Source organism: Chinchilla lanigera, unplaced genomic scaffold, assembly GCF_000276665.1.
Source record: "Chinchilla lanigera isolate Chin_1 unplaced genomic scaffold, ChiLan1.0 scaffold00166, whole genome shotgun sequence".
Taxonomy (NCBI): Eukaryota; Metazoa; Chordata; class Mammalia; order Rodentia; family Chinchillidae; genus Chinchilla; species Chinchilla lanigera.
Window position 1 is genome coordinate 1,230,307 of NW_004955567.1, and position 20,994 is coordinate 1,251,300.

At 53.9% G+C, this 20,994-nt stretch overlaps 2 protein-coding genes across 2 annotated transcripts; both read right to left on the reverse strand.

The window, feature by feature from the left end:
• Positions 1 to 2,859: 2,859 nt before the first annotated feature.
• Positions 2,860 to 7,428, reverse strand: LOC102011255 (leukocyte immunoglobulin-like receptor subfamily A member 5). The gene is made up of 9 exons (XM_005413374.2): positions 7,359 to 7,428; positions 7,167 to 7,202; positions 6,698 to 6,982; positions 6,251 to 6,553; positions 5,666 to 5,713; positions 4,965 to 5,105; positions 4,210 to 4,262; positions 3,191 to 3,343; positions 2,860 to 3,113 (listed from the first exon to the last, which is right to left on the reverse strand). Exons 1-9 carry the CDS (start codon positions 7,390 to 7,392, stop codon positions 2,988 to 2,990), a joined length of 1,179 nt encoding a protein of 392 aa, XP_005413431.1. The 5' UTR covers positions 7,393 to 7,428; the 3' UTR covers positions 2,860 to 2,987.
• Positions 7,429 to 10,852: 3,424 nt separating this feature from the next.
• LOC102024728 (leukocyte immunoglobulin-like receptor subfamily A member 6) lies at positions 10,853 to 20,993 on the reverse strand. Its single transcript, XM_013509226.1, is given in 7 exon segments — positions 10,853 to 10,887; positions 11,772 to 11,946; positions 11,948 to 12,069; positions 12,314 to 12,544; positions 12,752 to 13,051; positions 20,388 to 20,666; positions 20,960 to 20,993. Coding segments are annotated over 7 exon segments (1,176 nt in total).
• Position 20,994: the final 1 nt, after the last annotated feature.

The window sequence follows — 20,994 nt, forward strand, 5'->3', positions numbered from 1 at the left end:
AAGGAAAATTGGAAAAACATAACGACATTTACATCAATCTTTTTGGGGGCTTCTCTGCTAGGATTTTCCCCTGGAAAGAGGATCCTCTTACTCAGGAGCATGGGAAAATGCAGGCACAGGATGTACAGGATTCCTGTGTGTCACATGGCAGGATGGCGGCCGAGGCCACCGGTCCTGGTCTTCTTTATTCCCTGGTGAGTCAGAGATACCACTGCTTCGTGTCTGCGTCCATCCCTGATGCTGCTGTAACAACTCCCCGAGACGGAATGCGTATAATGAACAGGAAGGTATTTCTCACAGTTGTGTGGGCTGAGATGCCCAGGAGCAAGGATGGCATCTGCTGTCTGCATCCAAGATGGCAGCTCATACCGCAGAAGGTAGAAGGGCAAGTAGGACCCCTTCAGCTCACACCCTGATTAATCTGATCTGTGAGGCCAGAGTTTTCGTAGTTAATCATTTCCCTGGAGGACCCACCTCTTAATACTACCACACTGGAGACCAAGTTACAGCACGAGCTTAGGAGGGACAGCTAAAGCTGTGGCAACATCTGTGCATTTCTGTGTCTAGGTCTATCTGGGTCTAGAAAAAGAGCACTGAATTGAGGAGAGCACCAGAATGGCAGTGCCAGCTCCAGGTTGTCCATCTTATCCATTTTAAAGAGGATAACCCAGTGTGATGCTAGGCCAACACCTGACCAAGGGACCTATCCCTACATCCTAGCCTCCCAGAACATCATGTGTCTCTATTTCTTATTCTCATTGATTTCACAGGTACCTAGGTACTGTGATTGGAGAAATGGTCATGAGATGTTCTGTCTAAAAACTTGAGACATGTCTGGCACAGTGGCACATGCTGATAATCTCAGCACTTTGGAGGATGAGGCAGGACTGCCATGAGTTTGAGGCCAGCCTGAACTACATAATGAGACCTGCCTCAAAAAACCAAAAACCAAACCAAACCAAACCAACAAAAACCAAATCAAATCAAATCAAACCAAACCAAGCCAAACTAAACCAAACCAAACCCTGAGACATTGTGAAAAAGTATGTGACTGTATTCATTTCTTGGTTGCTGCTATAACAAATGACCACAAACAATAGTGAAATCAAAGCAAATGTGTTATCTTACAACTTGAGAGGTCCTGTGTCCAAACCAGCCTCTTTGGGTAAAGTCAAAGGAGTGGAGAGACATCCTTCCACTTTATCTCCGCCCAGAGCTGGAAGTGTGATGTGCAGCTGATCAGGGCATACTGGCCTAGCATCCCAGGGATGTTGAAAATGCCCCCTTTTGATTTGAGAAAAGTGACTTTGTGTCATTTTGTGTCCCATTCACACTATTGTCTGGCTGTGAGTGACGCAGTGTGACGCTCACCCACACCCGCGCTCTCCAGCCGCGCTTATGTAACCGGCTGTGCTGAAGAGAAGCCCACAGGGAGCACCCTCGGGCTGTTCCCCGCCTGGGGGCAGACGTCAGGGTCTCACGCTAAGCGGAGGGGGAGGGGGTTTTAAACAATCTTGTAACTGGTGGCAAGTTCTCCTTCAGTGTGATGAATTTTATTTTTACTACGAGTGATTTATGAAAGGCTTCTGTGCACCTATTGATAGGATACTTTTGCGAGTAGTGTGAATGTGTCTCATTATGTCTACGTACTTTTAAATTTTAAGCTACTCTTGCCTATCAAACGAAAACAAATTTTAAAAACCTCATGTGTATTATCATGAGGTATTTTCTTTTACGTATATCACTGAAAATTGTTCTTTTTTTTGAGGGGTGACTTTGGATTGAACACAGAGAGCACTTATTTCTGTCCCCAGCCCTTCTTGATTTATTTCCTGACAGGGTCTTGCTGAGTTGTCCGGGCTGGGCTCAAGCTTTGGGCCTTCCTGCCTCTACCTCCCAAGTAGCTGAGGTGACAGGCGACGGCCACCACGTCTGACCGAAGTGCTATTTTCAGGGACTCAAATCTAGGTGGATGTGGGAGTTCTGCACGTGACTTTCCCATTTTGCAGTTTCCTTGTCAACTCTTGGTATAATAATTTTCCTGGTCTGATAAATATGTTGGGCTTTTCTTTTTTTCTGTTTGCAAGAAATGCCTGTGGAAGTTTGTGATTTGTATTTCTTGAAAGTGAAAGATATTAGCAACAAAGATTACTGAACTACAATTTGCACAGGGAAGTGTTTTAATTACAAGGTCAAAGTGTTCAACACACATGAGATAATTCATATTTTCTGTTTATCTTTATCTCCACTGAGTAATTTGTGTGTGGGGGATTTCATCCATGTCATCTACATCTTGTGAGATGTTGGCAGAAAGTTATTGATAATATCCTGTAGTTATGTCTATAAAACACATGTGGGATCTGTCTTGATGTCTGCTATTTCTGATGTTGAAATGTGTGGACTTTTAAAAAATCCTCATTAGTAGTTAATATTATTAATTTTTCTTTTACCTTATTTAGAGTTATTTCACATATTTTTTCTAGGTTTTTCCTTTTTTTTTTTTTTTTTTTTTTTTTTTTTTTTTTTTTTTTTTTTTTTGTCTCTTTGAGACAGGGTCTCGCTATGCAGTTAAGGCTGGCCTTGAGCTCACTTTTTAGCCCAAAATGGCCTCAAACTTGTGATGATCCTCCTGCCTCAGCCTCCCAAATGCTGGGATTACAGGCATGTGCCACCATGCCCAGCTCTAAATTTTTTCATGTCACATCTTGCTTCAATGATTTTTACAGTGTTCTCTAATATATTCATCCATGGTTCTTAACTACCTCATTTCCTAGTTGTGTTGGACCATGTTATCATCAACATCATCATTCATTTCAAAACATTCTCTCCCTTGGTTTCACTTCTCTTTCCATGCACTGATTATTGAAGAGTCTCTGGTTTTATTTCCAGCACACAGAGGTGTGAGCTCTCTCTGACTAGAGTCAGGTGAGCCTCAGAAGGTCTCAGGATCTCTGGAGGTCTCTGTTAGGTGTCTCTAACAGAGCAGCTTACACACTGGGCTCTGCTGGGAGGGTCCCATCCTGGGAGGAAGGAGGGGCAGCTGTCTCGTGTCTAAGTGTGCCGCTGCCCGGCTGGGCGTAGGTCACATCCTGGGGACCCTCAGGGGCAGAAACCTGCAGGCGAGATAGGGAGAGATGAGGTTTGGGCTTGGTGCAGGCAAAGACTGGGGTCTGAAAGTTGTAGGACGCACCTGAGCGTGCATTGGCCTGTCCTCCCCTGCCTGTCCATCCTTCATGTCCAGGAGCTGTCCTGACAGGCCCGTAGGAGGGAAGACCCCTCTCCTGGGTGCTGAGTACTTCACCTGGGCGTATGTCACTCCCTGGGGGTCCTCAGCAGGTGGGCTCTGCAGCAGGGAGACAGAGATAGAGATGGGGTCTCCTTGGTTCCATGCTGGTCTCCAGCCAGTTTTCCACAGGGCAGCCACAGGTCTCCTTTAGAAATTAGATCACACTCTGTCCCTTCCTCATGGACCTTCAGAGGCTTCTTAAGGCCTCAGATGTCTGGCCGCTTCCTTCCTGCAGTGCTGCCCTTGTGTCCTGACCCTTGGAGCCTGCCTCCTGGGCTGCAGCCGCATGGCCCATCTTCCTGAAGGAGCCCGTCCCTGCCTCAGGACCTTTGCACTTGCCCTGTTCTCTGCCTGAAGTGCTGCTGGTACATTAGAGGTCCCTGTGGCCCTCTCCATGCAGGCTTCTGCTCAGTGGTCACCTTACCAGGGTCCTCCCTGCGATTCTCACTGGCCCTCCTGCCCCTGCACCCGTTCTCTGCTTTATGTTCTTTCCCATCTCTGTGCTCTCTGACACCGGCTTCCAACCTCGAGGTGACTCAGGGAGGGAGGGGACTGTGCTCACTGCTGTATCTGTAGCCCCCATGGAGCCGGGTCAAGAGGGAGCCCCCCACCCTGTGAATGCTGCATGAATGAGGGAGAGGCCTCGGGGGTGTGGGGTGGCTCATTCACTCAGGATGCTTCTGAGACCTGAGCAGGGAACAGCCAGACAGAGGCTGAGTGAGGGCCAGGAAGGGGACAGAGGGAGGGGACCTGAGGTCACAGGAAACCAGCAGAGGGTGGGGTCACAGCAGGCAGAGGCCCAGGGTTCCAGAAGGGAGGCGCAGCTGTGAGGTCCCTGGGAGCTGAGTGGTGGAGGACGGAGCAGCACCTTGAACTAAATTGGGGGACAGGAAGTCCCTGTGCCCTGGATGGGGGGGTCTCACCCTAGTGTCGAGCTCCACCCCGTCCTCAGGCTCTGTGTCCTTCACAGCGGCATCTGCAGGGACAGAAGAGGGGTCACCTCGTGGCCAGTGTCCCGGGGTCTCTCAGCCCTGCAGGCCCTGCCCTGTCCAGCTGGGGACACAGAGCCAGGCAGCTGTGAGATGTCCCCAGGCTCAAGATATCAGGGTTCAGTCTGCCTCAGGCCTGAGCCCCAGCCTCCGCCTGCCCCTGTGATGCTGAGAGGCGGTGTGTTTGCCACACCACACTTCTTTTCCTCTCGCAGAGGTTTTCTTCCTGGGTGGCAGTGGCTGGGCTGGAGCTGGGAGACAAGGAGGTGTCAGGTGAAGGGCGGTAGGGGGGGAATCCAGGACCTAGGGCAGGAATGACCTCTCCTGCAGGCCTCTGTCTCAGCACATTTCCCCTGTGGCTCCTGCAGGATGTGGGACTTTGGCCTCTCTCTGGGCTGGGAGATGGACAGAGTCTCAGCCAGGAGGTCAGAACCACCCGCTCCGCAGGCCGTGCAGGGCAGGAGGAAGCCTCGGGCCACAGGGACCAGGAAGCCGGTGCAGCCTGAGGTGGAGAAGCTCAGACCACACTGGAGATTCCTACAGGGACAGGGCTATGTGTTCTGCTCTGGATTCTCTGCTCTGGGTTCTGCACTGAAGATGCTATGCAGACTTGTCCCTTCTGACAGGTTTCCCTGTGGACCACGGCACTTACAGCGTTCTGAGGCCCAAGTCCCACTGTTCTTACTCACGTGCCCACCAGCCTCTTCTCCGACACCAGTATCGAAAGAAAAGGAAGAGGAAGAGGAGAAGCAGCAGCAGCAGGGTGACAGCCACGGAGACCCAGAGCACGACCTTCAAGTACCCTTGCAGGCCTATGCCTGGAGGGTCGCCTTCAAGAGAAACATTGCCACCTCACTGAGCACCTGGTGTGCCCAGCCTACGTAGGGTCTTCGCATCCCCCACCTCACACCCTCACAGTCCTGCACACGGGATTGCCACCCCCTCATGCAGGTCACCAAGGAAGAGAAGGAGGCTGAGACGGGGGGGGGGGCTGCCAGCACACAACAAACCCAGAAGGGGATGAACCTGGGGAGCTGGACTTCCAGCCCTGCTCTCCCCAGCAGAGCTGAGCCTGCTGATCTGGAGGGAAGGAGCCTGGACACCCTGCCCTGGGCCTGCACCCACCCCCACTGTCACCGTCACTGCACAGAGGGACAGGACCCCTGCAGTGTGGGGTGCTGGAGGCTTCCCTGGGAGGCCGCCTCTCCAGGGCTCACAGCAAGGTCAGCACCAAGAAGAACTGGAAGGTCAGGGCCAGGCCTCCCCTTTACCCCTGGAGAAACTGAGGCCCACACAGGAGGGGCTGGTCCGAGTCAGCATCTCCAGAGGAGGCTGCACCCGCCCCACAGCCAGCCCCACCCCGGACCCTCCCAGGAGCGCCCTCACTCACCACCCTTGGGTCCAAACTCTGGCCTGAGGGGCTGATGGTCATGGCCTCCTAGGAGGGATGGGGAGGTGAGGGGCTGGGGTCCCTGTTCCCCACTTCAGCTGCTGCTCATCTTCAGGCTCGACCGCAGCTTTGAAACCATCCCATGCAGCTCTGGGTATCTAGCTTCCTTTCCCATTCTGTCCCCAGACACCAGCAGAGCTGAGACTGGAACCAGGACTGGGATGGGCCTGGAGTCTCCAGGCAGCCTGGAGACAGGACACTGGGACAGAGCCTAAGACTCTCCTGCTGTGGAGCTGGGCGCTGAGGGTGGGGTGGGGCCCATCCTGGGGATGAGGACTTGAGGGGGACATGGGGCTGGGCTGCCCCAGGAATGGACCTCTGCCCTCTCCTCTCCCTGTGCTGTGGCCTCCCTGAGACTGGCCTCTGCCCACAGGCATATTCCAGAGAGGAAGGATGGGAGGTGATGTGTCTCCCTTCTGGGTGGTCCTCCCCAGAGCCCTTCATGCCCACCCACCCCAGAGCTGTCCTGGGAGATGGCACAGAGGGATCCTGAGCTCAGCCATGCTGCGGTCACAGGCAGCGCACCTGCGATCACCAGCTCCAGGGGCTCACTGGGCTCTGACCACACCTGCGGTATGCTCCAGACAAAGCCATAGCATCTGAATATCCACTGGTGACCGGGAGTCACAGGGCCCACCCGGAATGGGGCCTGGACCTGTCCCCTGCGGCCTCGTTGTGACTCCACTGTCCAAGACGGCTTGTCTTCTCCTTCCTCAGTCAGAATAAATCTGTCAAATCCCACCCGTGAGCCACACTGGAGGGTCACATTCCCTCCTGCAGGCACCACAGGGCTGGGCAGGGCTGAAAGTCTGGGTTTGTGGTAGATTCCTAGGAGAGAAGGGGGCAGCGTGAGAAATGGACTCACACCTCCTGCACTGTTGCCAGAGCTGGGCTGTGAGAGGGGGACGCTCCTGAGAGCAGAGCCCTTCCTGAGGGCAGAGCCTGGGGCTGGGACCCTGACTGTCCTCTCACCTGTCACCACCAGCTCCAGAGGGTCACTGTGCAGTGATAAGCCAGAAGGGCTCAGATAGTAGCAGTCATATCGTCCTGCATAGTGCTGGGCCATGGATGGGATGGAGAAATTGGCCTTGTTCCCAGACTCCAGGGTCATCTTTGTTTCCCAGGGCACTGGTATTTTCTCTTTTTCCAGATAGTACTGTTGGGCCTCTAGGATCCCCTCACACCAGAGCGTCACAGGCTTCCCCCGTGGTATCACAGTTCCTGGCTCAGCCCAGAGCCTGGGTTTGGGGAGGGTTTCTGCAAGGAAATCACAGCTGGGCATCAGGCCCTTTCTCGTCCTCTCAGATCCCAGCTCTCAGCCCCAAGACCCTCTACACCTCCAAGTGCCTGAACACACCTGCTGTGCTCCATCCCCACTGCCCAGGCGTGGCCCCCTGTCCCCAGGAGGAGGAGGACCCAGGACAGCTGGGAACACACTCACCTGCCTGCACTCGGGTCCTGGGGCCCAGACTCAGTCCTGAAAGAGAGTTCCCTGTGAGAGGTTTGCCCTGGAGCTGGAGCAGCTTCTCTCCTCCCCAGAGCCTCCTGAGCCCTGGTCTCCTGATGGACCAGGGTCTGGCTTTGGGTGGTCACCCTCCCAAATGAGCCTGATCCTCCCCTCATCCCTTCTCACCCAGGCAGAGCAAGGCTGGAAGGGTGGGGGTCATGGTGTCTCCAACCACTGGTCATGGCTCTGCAGATGGCTATGACCTCACTGCCTGGCAGGTCACACAGACACAAGGGGTGTGGCTACTTGGTAGTGGGTTCTGCCCATTTTGGGATTGTCACATCATCAGTCGCACAAGAATTCGAACTTCCCTCCTCACAATCCACAGGGCTGGCCAGGCATGAAATATCGTGTGTTTTTTTCCACCTTCTGAGTCTTCCTGTTTTAGCTTCATGTCCCTAAGTTTCAGGACACAGCAGTGAACAGACGGGGAAATGTTCTGAGGTGGCCCCTTCCAAGGACGGTGGCCAGGGCTGGTCCTCCCCCTCAGACCCTCCCACGGGTCTCCTCCCTCCCTCAGCTCATCCATCTGCACAGCATGGTGCTCCTCATCATGGCAGTTGTTTCCCACCCCTGGAGATACTCCAGGGACAGTGCAAGTTCCTCTTCTGCAGGTGGACGAGAGCAAGACATGCTGAGCCCTGACTGGGCAACTCCCTGGGGCTGCGTCCTGGGGATAGGATCAGAAGGAGACGCCAAGCAAAGCTGCCCATTTCCTGACTGTAGGTTCAGGTTTCCTGTGTTAAACTCTCCCCTCTGTAGACTTCTGTTTTTCAGTACACTGAGTCCAATCCCATCTCCCTGTGAACAAAGTTCTGAGCCATTCTCGCAGCCTCAGAGTCCCTGCTTCCTGGGTAGAATTCTCCTGTATTGGGTGATGGCTGATTTAAATTTCATGCCTGGTCATCATTCTCTGTCCATGCTGCCTGGACCTCAGCATCTCTTTCTGAGCCCTAGCATCCTTAGTGGCAGCCTGCTGTACTTACCTCAGTTCTAGAGCAGGTACGGGGTCAATGGTGCCCGGACATGGGGAGGCTCAGCCATGGTCAGATCAGGGAAGAGATAGGTCCCCGCATGTCACCAGAGCATCACTAATGCCTGGTGAGAGCAGCTTCTTTCATCTGGGAAGTCATTCTAGCTGTTCAAAATAAACTACAAGGCGTGTCCAAAGGGAAAAAGTGAAAAGAGCAATGAGACAAGGAAGAGACTCTGGACTTGTCAGAAGAGGGATTTAAAGCAACAGTGATGGACACACCAACAGCAGCAAGAACAGCTGGGCTGTGCACGTGGATGGATGGGAACCCAAGAGAGAACGTGGATGTGGCCACAGAGATCCAAACACCCTCTAGTGAACACAGCGATGCCTTGCTGTGGGTGATAGTAGACTAGATATGACCAGAAGGAAACCCTCTAAGCCTGGGGATGTATCATAGGAACTCAGAACTGAACAGGAACAAGGACTGAGAAACCATGTCAGAATATTGAAGGATCGAAGAGGAAGGGGTGACACCGATGTCATGGGAGATCCAGTGGGGCAGAAAGGAGAAGGAAGCAGATGATGGTTGGAGACCATGACTGAAAATCTCTCCAAGTTGAGGGTCAATATCAAACCACAGATCCAGGGAGCTCATGGAACAGCACCCTGGGTAAACACAGGAAAACGTCACCAACCTTGTGATCTCAGACTGCAGGACATCAAAGACAGTGATAAAACCTTGAAAGAAGCCAAGAGAATGGGGATACATACCTCAGGTATACCGGGACAAAGATAAGAACTGCACAGGACTGCCCAGAAACTGTGCAATGAGGAAGAGTGTTGTGGGATAGTTCAAGGGATGACCGAAATAAATGACCGACCTAGACTCTCTAATCCTGAGAAATTATCCTGCACAGTGGAAAAAAAGGGAAAACTTTCTCAAACAAGCAAATTTTGAGGGAACTTGTGAGCAGTGCAAACACTGGAAACCATTGTGGATATTAGCTAAGAAACTGAAAGTAGAAATTCTCTTTCACTCAGCTATTTCCTGAATATGACGGTGAGTTCAATGAGACAGATATTCACAAGAGACTGAAAGAGCAGCAACGAAGAAAGCTTTATTGAGCCGGCTGATGGACAGTCTCTAAACAGGAGCCAGAGAAGATGTCTGACCCTATCTGGGTCTCACCTTCTGTTTAAGTACATTTTTAGGTTTCCATAGTAACCATTATCTCATTTTTGGGAATTTTACAAGAATGGCACGTGATGGTCACAAGGTTTACCTTTCCCAGAAGTTGACCACTGCAGTTTAACTTTTAGCCTACTTCCCAATTTGTCCTGTTTGTCCTGTTCCCATTTTATGACTCTGCTCTCCTTTAAGTGGGTTGATAACTAACCAAGGGGAGGGAGTAAAGAGTGAGGTCAACTATAGCTTAAGTGAACTTATGTGACAAACAGAAAGTGGAGTCTCTCTTGCCCTATCACCCCCTCTAGATATCCCCCGTAAAAAGGGAGAGATCAGATTATTGTAGTATACATATACCCATGTTTATAGCTGCACAATTCATAACAGATAAATCTTGGCAGTGGCCTATGTGTCCATCCACAGAAGAATGATAAAGAAAATGTGGTATTTACATGCAATGGAGTGCTGCTCTGCCTTAATGAAAGACAATCTTGAGTCATTTGTAGATAAATGGATGCATATTGAAACCATGATGTTAAGTGAAATAAATCAGCCACACAAGCTTAAATACTGCATGGTTTCTCTTATATGAGAAACTCAAAATATAAAGAAAGAGCAAAATAAAAGATAATAAGAAGTAGGGGGACAAAGCTTTCTCACATGGGAAGGGGATCAACAGAATGAGGGAGGTGTGGGAAGGGGAATGAAAAAGGAATTTAGAAGTGTGATGTCCAGGTGCCAGCTTCTCGGGAGAAATGCACACATTACATACTGGAACCATGCACTGATGAAATGATCTGAAAATGATCAACCTCTTAAAAACAAGAAGACAGAGACATCGATCAGTGAGTCAGGTCTCCATGAAGAAAGGAAGCCACAGGTGGTGCACAGGTGAATTCTACCAGACTTTAAGAATTTGTCTCGTTCTCCTCTGCTCTCTGTTTCAAAGGCTAGAAGTAGAAGGACATTGTCTAACTCATTCTACCAACTGGGTTTATTCCGATACCAAAGGAGACAAAGGCATTACTAGAACAGGAAACCACAGAACAACACTTTTATGGTCGTGGTTGCAGAATCCTGAGCACAATTTATTAGTGTTCCATATAAAGACGCTTCCTTCAATGACAGACCACACGCATGACGGTTGTGTCACTAGACGGTCACCTTGTGGCATCATAGTCACCGTAGTCAGTGTGCATACACTCTGTCGCTGGGGTCTGCCTAGTGATGAAAATAACCCCAGGAGGCTTCCTCAGAACACACCCTGTCATCTGTGATGCGTGACTGTGCTGGACAGTTGAGAGCCACGTTTTATAGAAAGAATTATGCTGCACACAAAGCGAGATTTATCCCATATATGCATATGGGATAACTTTCAAGAAACAATGAACGCATTCCGTCACAGTTGTGTTAGAAAAAGAAAATGACATGAAAATGTCATGTCTATAGATGGAATGATCATTTTTCATATCCCACACTCACCACTGGGGAGACTGACAGGAAATGAGGAAATCAGTGTGGAGATCCCTGAAAAGCTAGGATTAGAGGTCCCATTTGGCCCAGCCATTCTCCCTCTGGGTATCTTCCCAGAAGAATTAAAAACATCATACCATAGTGATATATGTGTATCTGTGTTTATAGCAGCACAATTTGTCATAGTTAAATCTTGGAAACAACCCAAATGCCCATCCACGGAGGAATGGATAAAAAAGATGTGGTCTTTGTATACAATGGAGTACTCCTCAGCTGTAAAGAAGGATAAACTGGAGACTTTTATAGGTAAATGGATGCAACTCGAGACCATACTCATAAGTGAAATACATCAGACCTGCATGTGTAAACATCGTATTGTAAACATTCTCTCCTGAACCTACAGCTTGGGGTTGGGACCCTGAGTGTCCCCTCACCTGTCACCGCCAGCTCCAGGGGCTCACTGTAGTGTTACACTCCAGTAACAGCGATGTTGCCCTGCATGGCACTTTGTCACAGGATGAGAACATGGCTCTGTTCTTGAGTTCCCGTGGTGCTTGTCTTGTCCAGAGGGCCTGGGATGGCGGAGGACCCGACTGTGACGAGAAATCAGGACAGGGGCGTGGCCCCTGCTCTCCACTGTCAGGCTCAGTCTGCTTCCTGCGAGGTTTGCCCGGGTCTCATTCTGTCCCTCCCTACATTTTAATACCGTGTGAGCCTCTGCAGAATGGGGACCAGCTGGCACGGGAGCCAAAGTGGCAAAAGTCCTCTCTGTCTCAGAGCATCCCAGCTGGGAGGTTTTCTAAGTAGTCTCCTTCACAGCATCGAGACTTATGCTATCACACACTCCTGGATACAGGCCTTGATGAACCTCTAAGCTCAGGGAGGACAGGGTGAGGACTCTCACCTGAGGCTGCGAGCTCCACGGGGCACAGCTGTGGCAGCAAGTGGGGGAAGGGTCTGGGAGAGCCATAGCACCTGTAGCTCCTGAGGGCTGAGCTCACAGCTCTCATGGAGAATTCTGCCTGGGACTGCTGAGCTCGGGACTCTGATCTCAAATGTAGTGGGGTGGATTGGCTGCCCCTTCCTGGGACAGTAAGAAGTGTCCATCCAGGTCTGTGACTGACACAGCAGGGTCACACTCTCTCCTGAGGACACCGCGGGTCCCGGCTGCACCGAGAGGGAGGGTGTGCCCGGGAGCTGTCCTGCAGAGAAGGAGGGTGGTGAGGGCGGCCCCAGCTTGCTCTGAGCGGAGGCCGCAGCAGGGCTGTCTCTGAGGACCCTCGGTCTCTGCCTGTCTCTGCTTCCCCTGACTCTGCCCCTCCTGCCCTCCCCCGTCTCTCTCCCTCCCTCCCTGACACCCACCCCCACCCTGGCCATCACCTCCTGGGCTCCCCCAGCAGGGCCTGGGCAGGGTCTGGGTCCCTGACTGAGCCCTGGGCTCCTCACCTGTGATCAGGATGTCCAGGGGGTCACTGGGGGCCGACCACTCGGAGGGGAGGCTGTGTCCACCGTAGCATCTGTAGCGGCCCCCAGGGCACTGGGGAATGTCACCTGCTCCTTCCTTGGACAGAGGGAATCTGTCATAGCTGAGGGAAGAGCAACACTGGAGGGTCAGGTTGTGTCCAGGGTCCAGGACAGGGCCATGCTGGGTCAGGAGGGAGGGCTTCCTGGACAGCCCTGGAGGGAGGAGGAGCTGGGCTGAGGGGCTGGTTTCTGCCATGCCCCACCCCTCATGTTCTGCCTGTGTCTCTCTGACTGTCACATTGAGGTTCCTAGCTCTGTAGATGTCCTGAGCCAACCTCCTCTTAGGGGCCCTCTGAATTATAGCCCCTGTCAATTATTTTGGGACTCAATATGATTGAGTCAAAGAAGGGACATCCTTACCTGAGACCAGGAGCTCCAGGGTGTCCCTGGATTTTGACCACACTTGGGGTTTGCTCCTGTCACTGCTGTAGCACCTGAACAGCCACCTCTGCCTGGGGGTCACAGGGCCCACACGGAACAGGGCCTGGACCTGCCCAGCGAGGCTTTGCTGTGAGTCCAGGGACCAGGAGAGCTTGTCTCCTCCTTCCTCAGTCAGAACGAACCTGTCATATCCCAGCCTTGAGCCACACTGCAGGGTGACGTTCCCGCCTGAGGTCACCTCAGGGCTGGGCAGGGCTGAGAGGCTGGGTTTGCTGTAGACTCCCACGAGAGAAGGGGCAGCGTGTGAAATGGACTCACACCTCCCACACTGTCCCCAGGGCTGGGCTGTGAGAGGAGACACCCCTGAGAGCAGACCCCTTCCTGAGGGCAGAGCTTGGGGTTGGGACCCTGAGTGTCCCCTCACCTGTCACCACCAGCTCCAGGGGATCATTGTAGTGTTACACTCCAGTAACAGCGATGTTGCCCTGCATGGTGCTTTGTCACAGGATGAGAACATGGCTCTGTTCTTGAGCTCCAGTGGTGCTTGTCTTGTCCAGGGCGATCAGCTTCCCTCTTTGTATATCATATTCCTGGGCCCCAGCGTCCCCTCACACTGGAGGGTCACAGGTTCTCCCCATGGTATCACAGATCCTGGCACAGCCTAGAGCTCAGGTTTGGGCAGGGTCCCTGCAGGGAAATCACAGCTGGGTCCCAGGACCTTCCTCCTCCTCTCAGATCCCAGCTCTCAGCCCCAGGACCCTCCAGACCTCCCAGCACTGACCCTCACCTGCTGTGCTGCATCTCCACTGCCCAGCAGCAGCCCCTTGTTCCCAGGAGGAGGAGGACCCAGAATAGCTGGGCACACACTCACCTGCCTGCACTCGGCTCCTGGGGCCCGGACTCAGCCCTGGAAGAGAGTTCCCTGTGAGAGTTTCACCCTGGAGCCTGAGAAGGTCCTCTGCTCCCCAGAACCCTTGAGCTCCTCTTCACCTCATGGGCTAGGGCCTGGCTGTGGGGTTCCAGTCTAGGGGTTCCCATCCCACGTTCAGTTCTCACCAATACAGAGCAGGGCCGTGAGTGCGGCTGTCATGGCGTCTCCTACCTCCAGGTGAGACTGTGGACGGATGAGACCACAGTGCCTGACACACAGAGTTCTGCAGCTGGGGACTGGTGTCTGCCCTTCACAGGGTGGGCAGGCCAGGAGCCCACAGGAAGCGGAGCTGACATCCGCAGACACCCGGGCTGTTTTTTTCCAGGGCAGAGGCTGGCTGGGCTCCAGGTGGAGGTGGAGTTCCCCTTCCTTCCAAGTGTTCCTGACTGATCCTCACCGCATTGATGCCAGGACACAGCAGCCAATAGACCCGGAGCCCTCCCAAGTGGGCCCCTTCCAGGGCATGGTACCCTGAGCTGTTCCTTCTTCTCACAGCTTACTCACAGGTATCTTGAATTTATTAGTGGTAAGTCTCCCACTGGGAGGGCTTCTAACCCAGCATCCCCTAAGGTCAGGCGCAGGACTTGCACATTTCCTGTGTGGGGTCGAGAGTGATGGAGGCCCCTCAGTGTGCTCCCCTTTTGCTCCTGAGGCCGTGGATCCCACCAGTCAAGAGGCAGCATCTAGTGGCCGTTTAATCTCTAACAATATCAGTATTTAACTATATTTGCAAAGTCTGTGGTTACAGCCTCCACCCCTACATCCATTACATCAGAAAACACACCCGAGCTGCAGTGCTGCCCCAGCTCCTTGCCCCATCATTCCTGAGGGGACAGTCCCATGTCTGTCAGCCCATCAGCACCAGGGCTGCGCTGGGAGTTACCCTCCACCCAGCCTTCACACTGGGTATCATGGCCACGTGCTGCCTTCCCCCGAGTTCATGGGTAGCTGGTTGCCCTGACCGGAGAATAGGAGGTGGGATATTCCACCTAAGTCAGTCAGACATTCTGAGTCCTCAGACAGAGGTGCTAGGAGCTCAGTCATCGCATACTCAACACAGGCATCAGACCCAGAGGGGGGGATTTGCTGCCCCCTCCTGGTGGTTGTCTTCCTGGCTGTCTTGCTGGGACAAAGTTCTGGACACCAACAAGTTAAAGGAGGAAAGGGATATTCTGGCTCAGTTTGTAGAGGTTTCAGGGCACAGTCGGCTGGCCCCAAGGCAGGGGGAGTGGGGGAGGAGAAACAGTCCACGGTGTGGCGGGAAAGAAGCAGAGAGCGGGTCGGGGAGGCGGGAGGCTGTGAGCTTCCCGCCCACGCTCACGGTGACCACCTCTTCCCACCAGGCTGCCCTGCCGACATCACACCCAGCTGTGAACCCATCAGCGACGACTCCAGTGTCACACAGCCGCGATCCAGGCCCGCGGTCCAGGCTCCTCCCCGAAGCCGCACTTCTGAGTGCGTGAGGCTTTGGGGTCATCACCCGGACCTGAGGGGGAGGCGCATGTAGACCCTCTTCCCGCGGATGAGGCTTCTATACGCCAACTTGAAAGCTGTGCAGGCCCAGGACGAGTGACAGCGCTCACCTGCTCCAGCCGGGGGGGCTCATAACTCGGCCCAGCGCGGAGTGACACCCAGGGAAACGCGAGCGCCGGGCCGGCGTTGATGGCTCACGGAGCACGGTGAACGCAGTGTGAACACAGACGGTCACTCAGGGTGCTGGTGATTTACGTGCAGTGAGGAAAAGGTGAATACCAGCTCCTTCAGTGGACAGGGATCCTCCTCCACCCAATTTAACCTCACCTTCCCTCAGGTCTAGAGACCTCCGGTAAAAGAGGAGTGCGGTTCTTACTGAAGGAGCAACCAGCCCCTCCCACCAGGCATGAGGAGCGGTGCTTTGCTGGTGCCTGCACTGGATCCCAAGGGTAATCTTCACGCTGGGCCAAGGAGGACTCTAGCACGTTTTGAGGTCTAGGGCATAATGACTTTAGGTGATCCGTGTAAAATGGCACCAAATGGACACATCTGTCTCCTACTAGAAAGCCTCGTAGGACACATGCAGTCCTGGTTCAGGAAGATCTCACAGCAGGAGCCGTGGGCCCGCCCGTGCACCCAGGGCCACCTGTCTTCCTGCACACACGGGGACAGTGGACAGATGGGGCCCCCGCTGTGACCACTGGAGCTGCGCACTGAGATCTCTCTTCCCCGGGGGTACCTGGCAGCACCGCAAAGATCTGCCCAAGGAGAGCACGGTGGGAGAGCCCTCTGCGTGGCACAAGGGTGGCTGTGGCCGGAGCCGGTGCTGCTCTGCCCACGGACGGGAGCCGTCCACCCTGTGACCTTTCCTCCCAGGCCCCGCACGCCCGATAGCACCTGCACGGCCTGGATGCAGTGAACTCCCTGTGTCCTGCACACGAGGACCCTGCTGGAGACACCACTTGGGGTGCACTATCCCTTTGTCCCCTGAGAGACTGTCCTAGGTCACCTCCTGAGAGTTCGGTGATGCCCTTCTCTCTCTGGCTCTAACTTCCTGTCTGTCCTCTTCATCCTCTGCGAGCCTCTCTCTCCCCACCCGGAAACCCTTCCTAACACGTCCCTGTGTGCGCGTCCTCACCGCCTGGACTTCCTGGGAGCACAGGCTGAGGGGCTCCTTTGTTTCCCCTGCTGGGTGGGCTCTGTCTGCTTTTGCCGGAATCCACAAATGTCTGCAGTCACACATTTTCATTGTGAATCTAGTATATTGATACGTTTATTACCTTCTTTCCTCCTGGTTTTTGTTTCTGTTTTCTAGGTACAGAATCAAGGTGCCCTCACGGAATGACTTTTTCAGTTTCTGCAGTCACAGCTCCTTTAGCTGTCTCTGCCATCACTGCATAGCTATGTGTCATCATCATCTCACCTTCAGGCCATTGCCTGGGCCTTGGGAGAGAAGTTTACCAGAAGCCCAATGACTCAGTTCTTTCTGTCCTTGCTAATTCTTGGGGCAAAGATAAATATTTTTCCTTTCTGTCCAGGTTCTTTGTAAATTTCTTTCCAATTCAATTGAGCAGTTATCCTATTACTTGAAATTGTTTACAACTCTGGACTTTCTATAGAATTTTTTTTTCATCTGTTCTGGTGAACACATTTTTCCTTTTTTCTGTAAATGCAATAAAATACACTGGTGGTATAAATTACTCACACAGCCGTGATCCTTGGGGCAAGCCCACCTGGCTCACATTTTTACACACCAGGTAGTGTTATTTGTTCCTGTTTAACCCAGGGGTCCTGTGCTGTCATTTTCCTCTAATTAAAAAAGGGGGAGAGTTTCTGGTGGGAACACTGTCTCCCGAACTGCACAGGCTGACACATGTTCCTCTGCATTTCTTTTGTGAATATTGGTTTATTTTCAATGTTCCCAGGTTGTTGTAAACTTTATTAGCTTTTAAGGGCAAGTTTATATCTATACTGTTTTAATTTAAGTTACTATTGGTTGCTATGATCTTTGTTTCTTTTTTGGTACGGAATCGACCTCAGGACCTTGCTCTTGACCGGTAGGGGCTTGTGCAAGTGAGCCACATCCCTGGCCCTGATCATTATTTCTCACTTTGTCAAAATTAGTGCCATTTTCATGAAACCGTAATGTTTTTCTGTTTCAATTTGTTTATTTAAGGCTTGCATTTATGTTAAAGTATAGATGCTTCGTAAGCTTGGTGTGTGCTCTTAATCTTATGATAAATTGATCACTTTGTAATTTCCTTGGGTGATTCTTAGTTAATTTTTAAGCTAATTTGTTATATTTAAATGTGTTGGTTCAGCTCCCTTGGACTACAGATTCAGGTGATGTCTAGAATCCCTCAGGGTCCCACGCAGGACCCCAGGCTGCCCGTGGTCCTTAGCTGAATGTGCATGGGGCTGCTTGTCTCCTTCCTGCGGCCCCCATGTGCCAGTCCCTGCTCTGCAGGGTCTGGCATTTCTCCTGGGCTCATGGACAGCCAGGCAAGAGTACACAATGGGCACAGCTGTGGTGTCCTCTTCCTGGGAGGAAGGGGCTGCAGTTGGCCCTTGTCTGAGCTTGAAGCTGTTCAGCTGGGCGTAGGTCACTCCCTGGGGGCCTTCAGGGTCAGCTGCCTGGGGGAAGTGAGAATGCCATCAGGAATGAGGGTGCAGCTTGGGACAGCCTGAGGACCTGCAGGGGACAGCACTCACCTGTCTGTCCTTCTGCCTGTCCTCTCCTGGCGGTCTGTCCTTCAGGTCCAGGAAAGGCCTTGACATGGGGGAAGCAAGGGAGACCCCGCCACATCTCCGTCTGGAAGGTTGCACTTGTGTGTAGGTCATTTCCTGCGGGTCCTCATACTCAGGGCTCTGCAGCAGGGAAGAGTGACAGAGGCTGCTCCTTGACTCTGCTCTGCACCATCGCTCAGTCCACAGGGACTCCAGAGTGAGCAGTGACAGCATCAGCTCGGACCCTCCCTGAGCAAACGACCAGTGGTTTCACGAGCTGCATGAACGGAGTGATGCATGGGACTGAGACCTGCAGAGCTCTGCACCTGGGCACTGACACTCCTGTCCTTTATCGGTCAATTCCAGTGAAGCGGACCTCAGGCAGCTCCTGGACAAGTGCGGTGTCCCCACCTGGCCTGGCCCTTGCTGTTCCCTGGACAGTCCCACGCGTGTCCTGGGTTCAGGTCTCTGCTGAGACACACGGGCTCAGAGGGTCCGCTCTGCACCTTTCCCGGTGGCCCTCCCTGCTCTTCCCCAGCCTCTCCGCCCTTCCCGCCCTGTGTCGCTCACAGCGCTGCGCACTGCCTGGGTCTCTGCCCTGCCTGGGCTCCGTCACCTCTGTCTGTCTGTCCGTGCACTGTGCTGCTCTGGGGACACAGACTGCTTGGTGCTGGTGGCCGTCCAGCCACACTCGCAGCCTCACAGACAGTGAACCCTGGCGGAGACGGCGCTCCCTGTGGGGCTGGCGATGGAGACTGCTGGGAGCAGAGGCCGGCTGACGGGATACCGCTCCTCACTCACTGGGTGCCAGCCTGCAGGAGCTTGGTGAGGCGCAGGGCTGAGACAGAGAAGAGGGTCCTTGCCCTTTGGGAGCTCATGGCCTTGCAAGTAAGGGGTGCAGGTTTAAGCAAGGAAACCACAAGGTGAGGAAGAATGGAAAAAAAAGGCAGTTGGGTGAGAGGAGATGGGTGCAGGGGAGGATAATTCACCTGGTGGCTGCAGGAGTCCTCTGGGGAGGTGGCAGCAGAGCTGGGTGCTGGGGACAAGAAGGAGGCCGCCCTGTGCCACCCGCATGGAGCCCTCGCTGCATCTGCAGTGGCTCCTGCAGCACAGGGTCAGACCCCAGCTCCTCTGGCTTGCGGGGCCCTAAGCACGGCTGCTGACCCCTCCCTGGGGTGAGCCCAGGCCGTCCTCTCCCTCCTCACCTGCCTTCCTGCATCGGCCATGGCGCCGGAGTCGTAAGATCACAAGGAGTGCGAGCAGGGGGAGTAAGGCCACCGAGACCCAAGTCAGAATGCTCAGCTTCCTTCCCAGACCTTGGCCAGGGGTGATGTCTGCATCAGGAAGTGATTCACTTAAATGATGACCCTCCCCTGTGTGGGGTTTGCATTCATCACCTCAAACTCACAGTCCTGCTACGTGGCACTGCTGTCCCCACCCAGACAGTCTACAGATGAGAACATCACGGACCAGAGGAAGATTCTCCTGCCCGGGTCCTGTCCACACCTCCACTTGAAGCTCGGGCTCTGGACACAGCAGAGCTGAGACTGGAATGAGGGCCGAGGTGGGCTGAGAGCCTCCAGGCAGCCTGGACGAAGGACACTCGGGACAGAGCCCGAGACTCACCTGCTGGGGAGCTGGGTGCTGAGGGTGTGGCGAGCGGGCCCCCAGAGCATCCTGTGGATGAGCCCGATGTGGTGGTGGGCGCTGAGGGTGGGGGACTGGGACCAGATGATCCTGGCAATGAAGACAAGAGAAGGTGACCTCTAGCGCTGCCATGGGCACCCTGCCATTGCTGGCTGTCCAAAATCACCCCTCAGTCTCCCCAACACCATCCCATGCCCACATGGCACTTTCCAAATTCAAATCAAGGGGCAGAGAAGGGCATTCCTTGGAGGAGCCCTGTTGGTTTAGAGGAAGGATCCGTCCCCAGCTGGAATCCCTAGGTCCTCCTCACTCCAACTGAGAAAAATTCCCTAGGGTTAAGGCCATGAGTGACACTCTGAGCTGAGAGAGGACAGGGACAGGGTCTTCCCACCTGAGACCAGAAGCTCCAGGGGGTCACAGAGTGTGGACCACACCTGGGGACTTCTCCTGTAATAGCCGTAGCATCTCAGGGTCCATCTTTGCTCGGTATTCACAGGGCCCACAGGGAACAGGGCCTGGAACGTTCCGTTGGGAAGTTGCTGTGAGCTCAGGATCCAGGGGAACTTGTCTTCTCCTTCCTTAGTCAGATGAACGTGTCGAATTGTTGCCTCGTGCTACCATGGAGGGTCACATTGTCTCCTGAGGTCACCTCAGGGCTGGGCAGGGCTGCGAGGCTGGGTTTGCTGGAGACTCCTAGGAGAGAAGGAGGCAGCGTGTGAAATGCACTCACACCTCCCACACTGTCCCCAGGGTTGGGCTGTGAGAGGGGGACACCCCTGAGGGCAGACCCCTTCCTGAGGACAGAGCCTGAGGCTGGGACCCTGAGTGTCCTCTCACCTGTCACCACCAGCTCCAGTGGGTCACTGTGGTTTGACCAGCCAGCAGGGCTGTGATAGGAGCAGCGATATCGCCCTGCATCATCTTTTGTCAGGGATGAGATGGGGAACTCGGCCTTGTTGGGGAGTAGGATTGATGGTTCCAAGGTCCTTGATCTTTCTTCTCTGTACAGATGGTACTTCTGGGCCCCCAGCATCCCCTCACACCAGATGCTCACAGAACTCCCCCAGGGGATCACAGAGTTCGGCTCGACCAAGTGCCTGGGTTTGGGGAGGGTCCCTGCAAGGAAGTCAGAGGCTGAGCCCAGGTCCTTCTCTGTGCCCTACATCACTCCAAGGCCTCTCCCAGTTCCTCACCCTCAGCCCAAGCCTGTGTCCGCCCAGTGAGCCCAGGGGCTGAGGATGGGGCAGGACACGGGGCCTGGGGAGGACTCATCTGCGGGTCCTTGCAGCCCCATTGGCAGATTCAGCCCTGGAAGAGAGTTTTCTGTGCTGTCAGAGGTTCCATCTGGTGCCTCAGCTGATTCCCCCCTCTCCGCCCCAGCCTGGTCCCCTCCTCCTCCCAGCGCTGACCCAGGCACAGCAGAACGGGCACGGTAGGCTTCATG

Excerpts from the sequence above, each read along its gene's own strand:
- LOC102011255 (XM_005413374.2), bottom strand. The coding sequence starts at position 7,392 with ATGACCCCCACCCTTCCAGCCTTGCTCTGCCTGG. Across the intron at positions 6,983-7,166 it reads CAGGACCCGAGTGCAGGCAG|AAACCCTCCCCAAACCCAGG; the intron begins GTGAGTGTGTTC and ends ATTTCCTTGCAG. Across the intron at positions 4,263-4,964 it reads GAGAAGAGGCTGGTGGGCAC|ATGCCGCTGTGAAGGACACA; the intron begins GTGAGTAAGAAC and ends CTGTCCCTGCAG.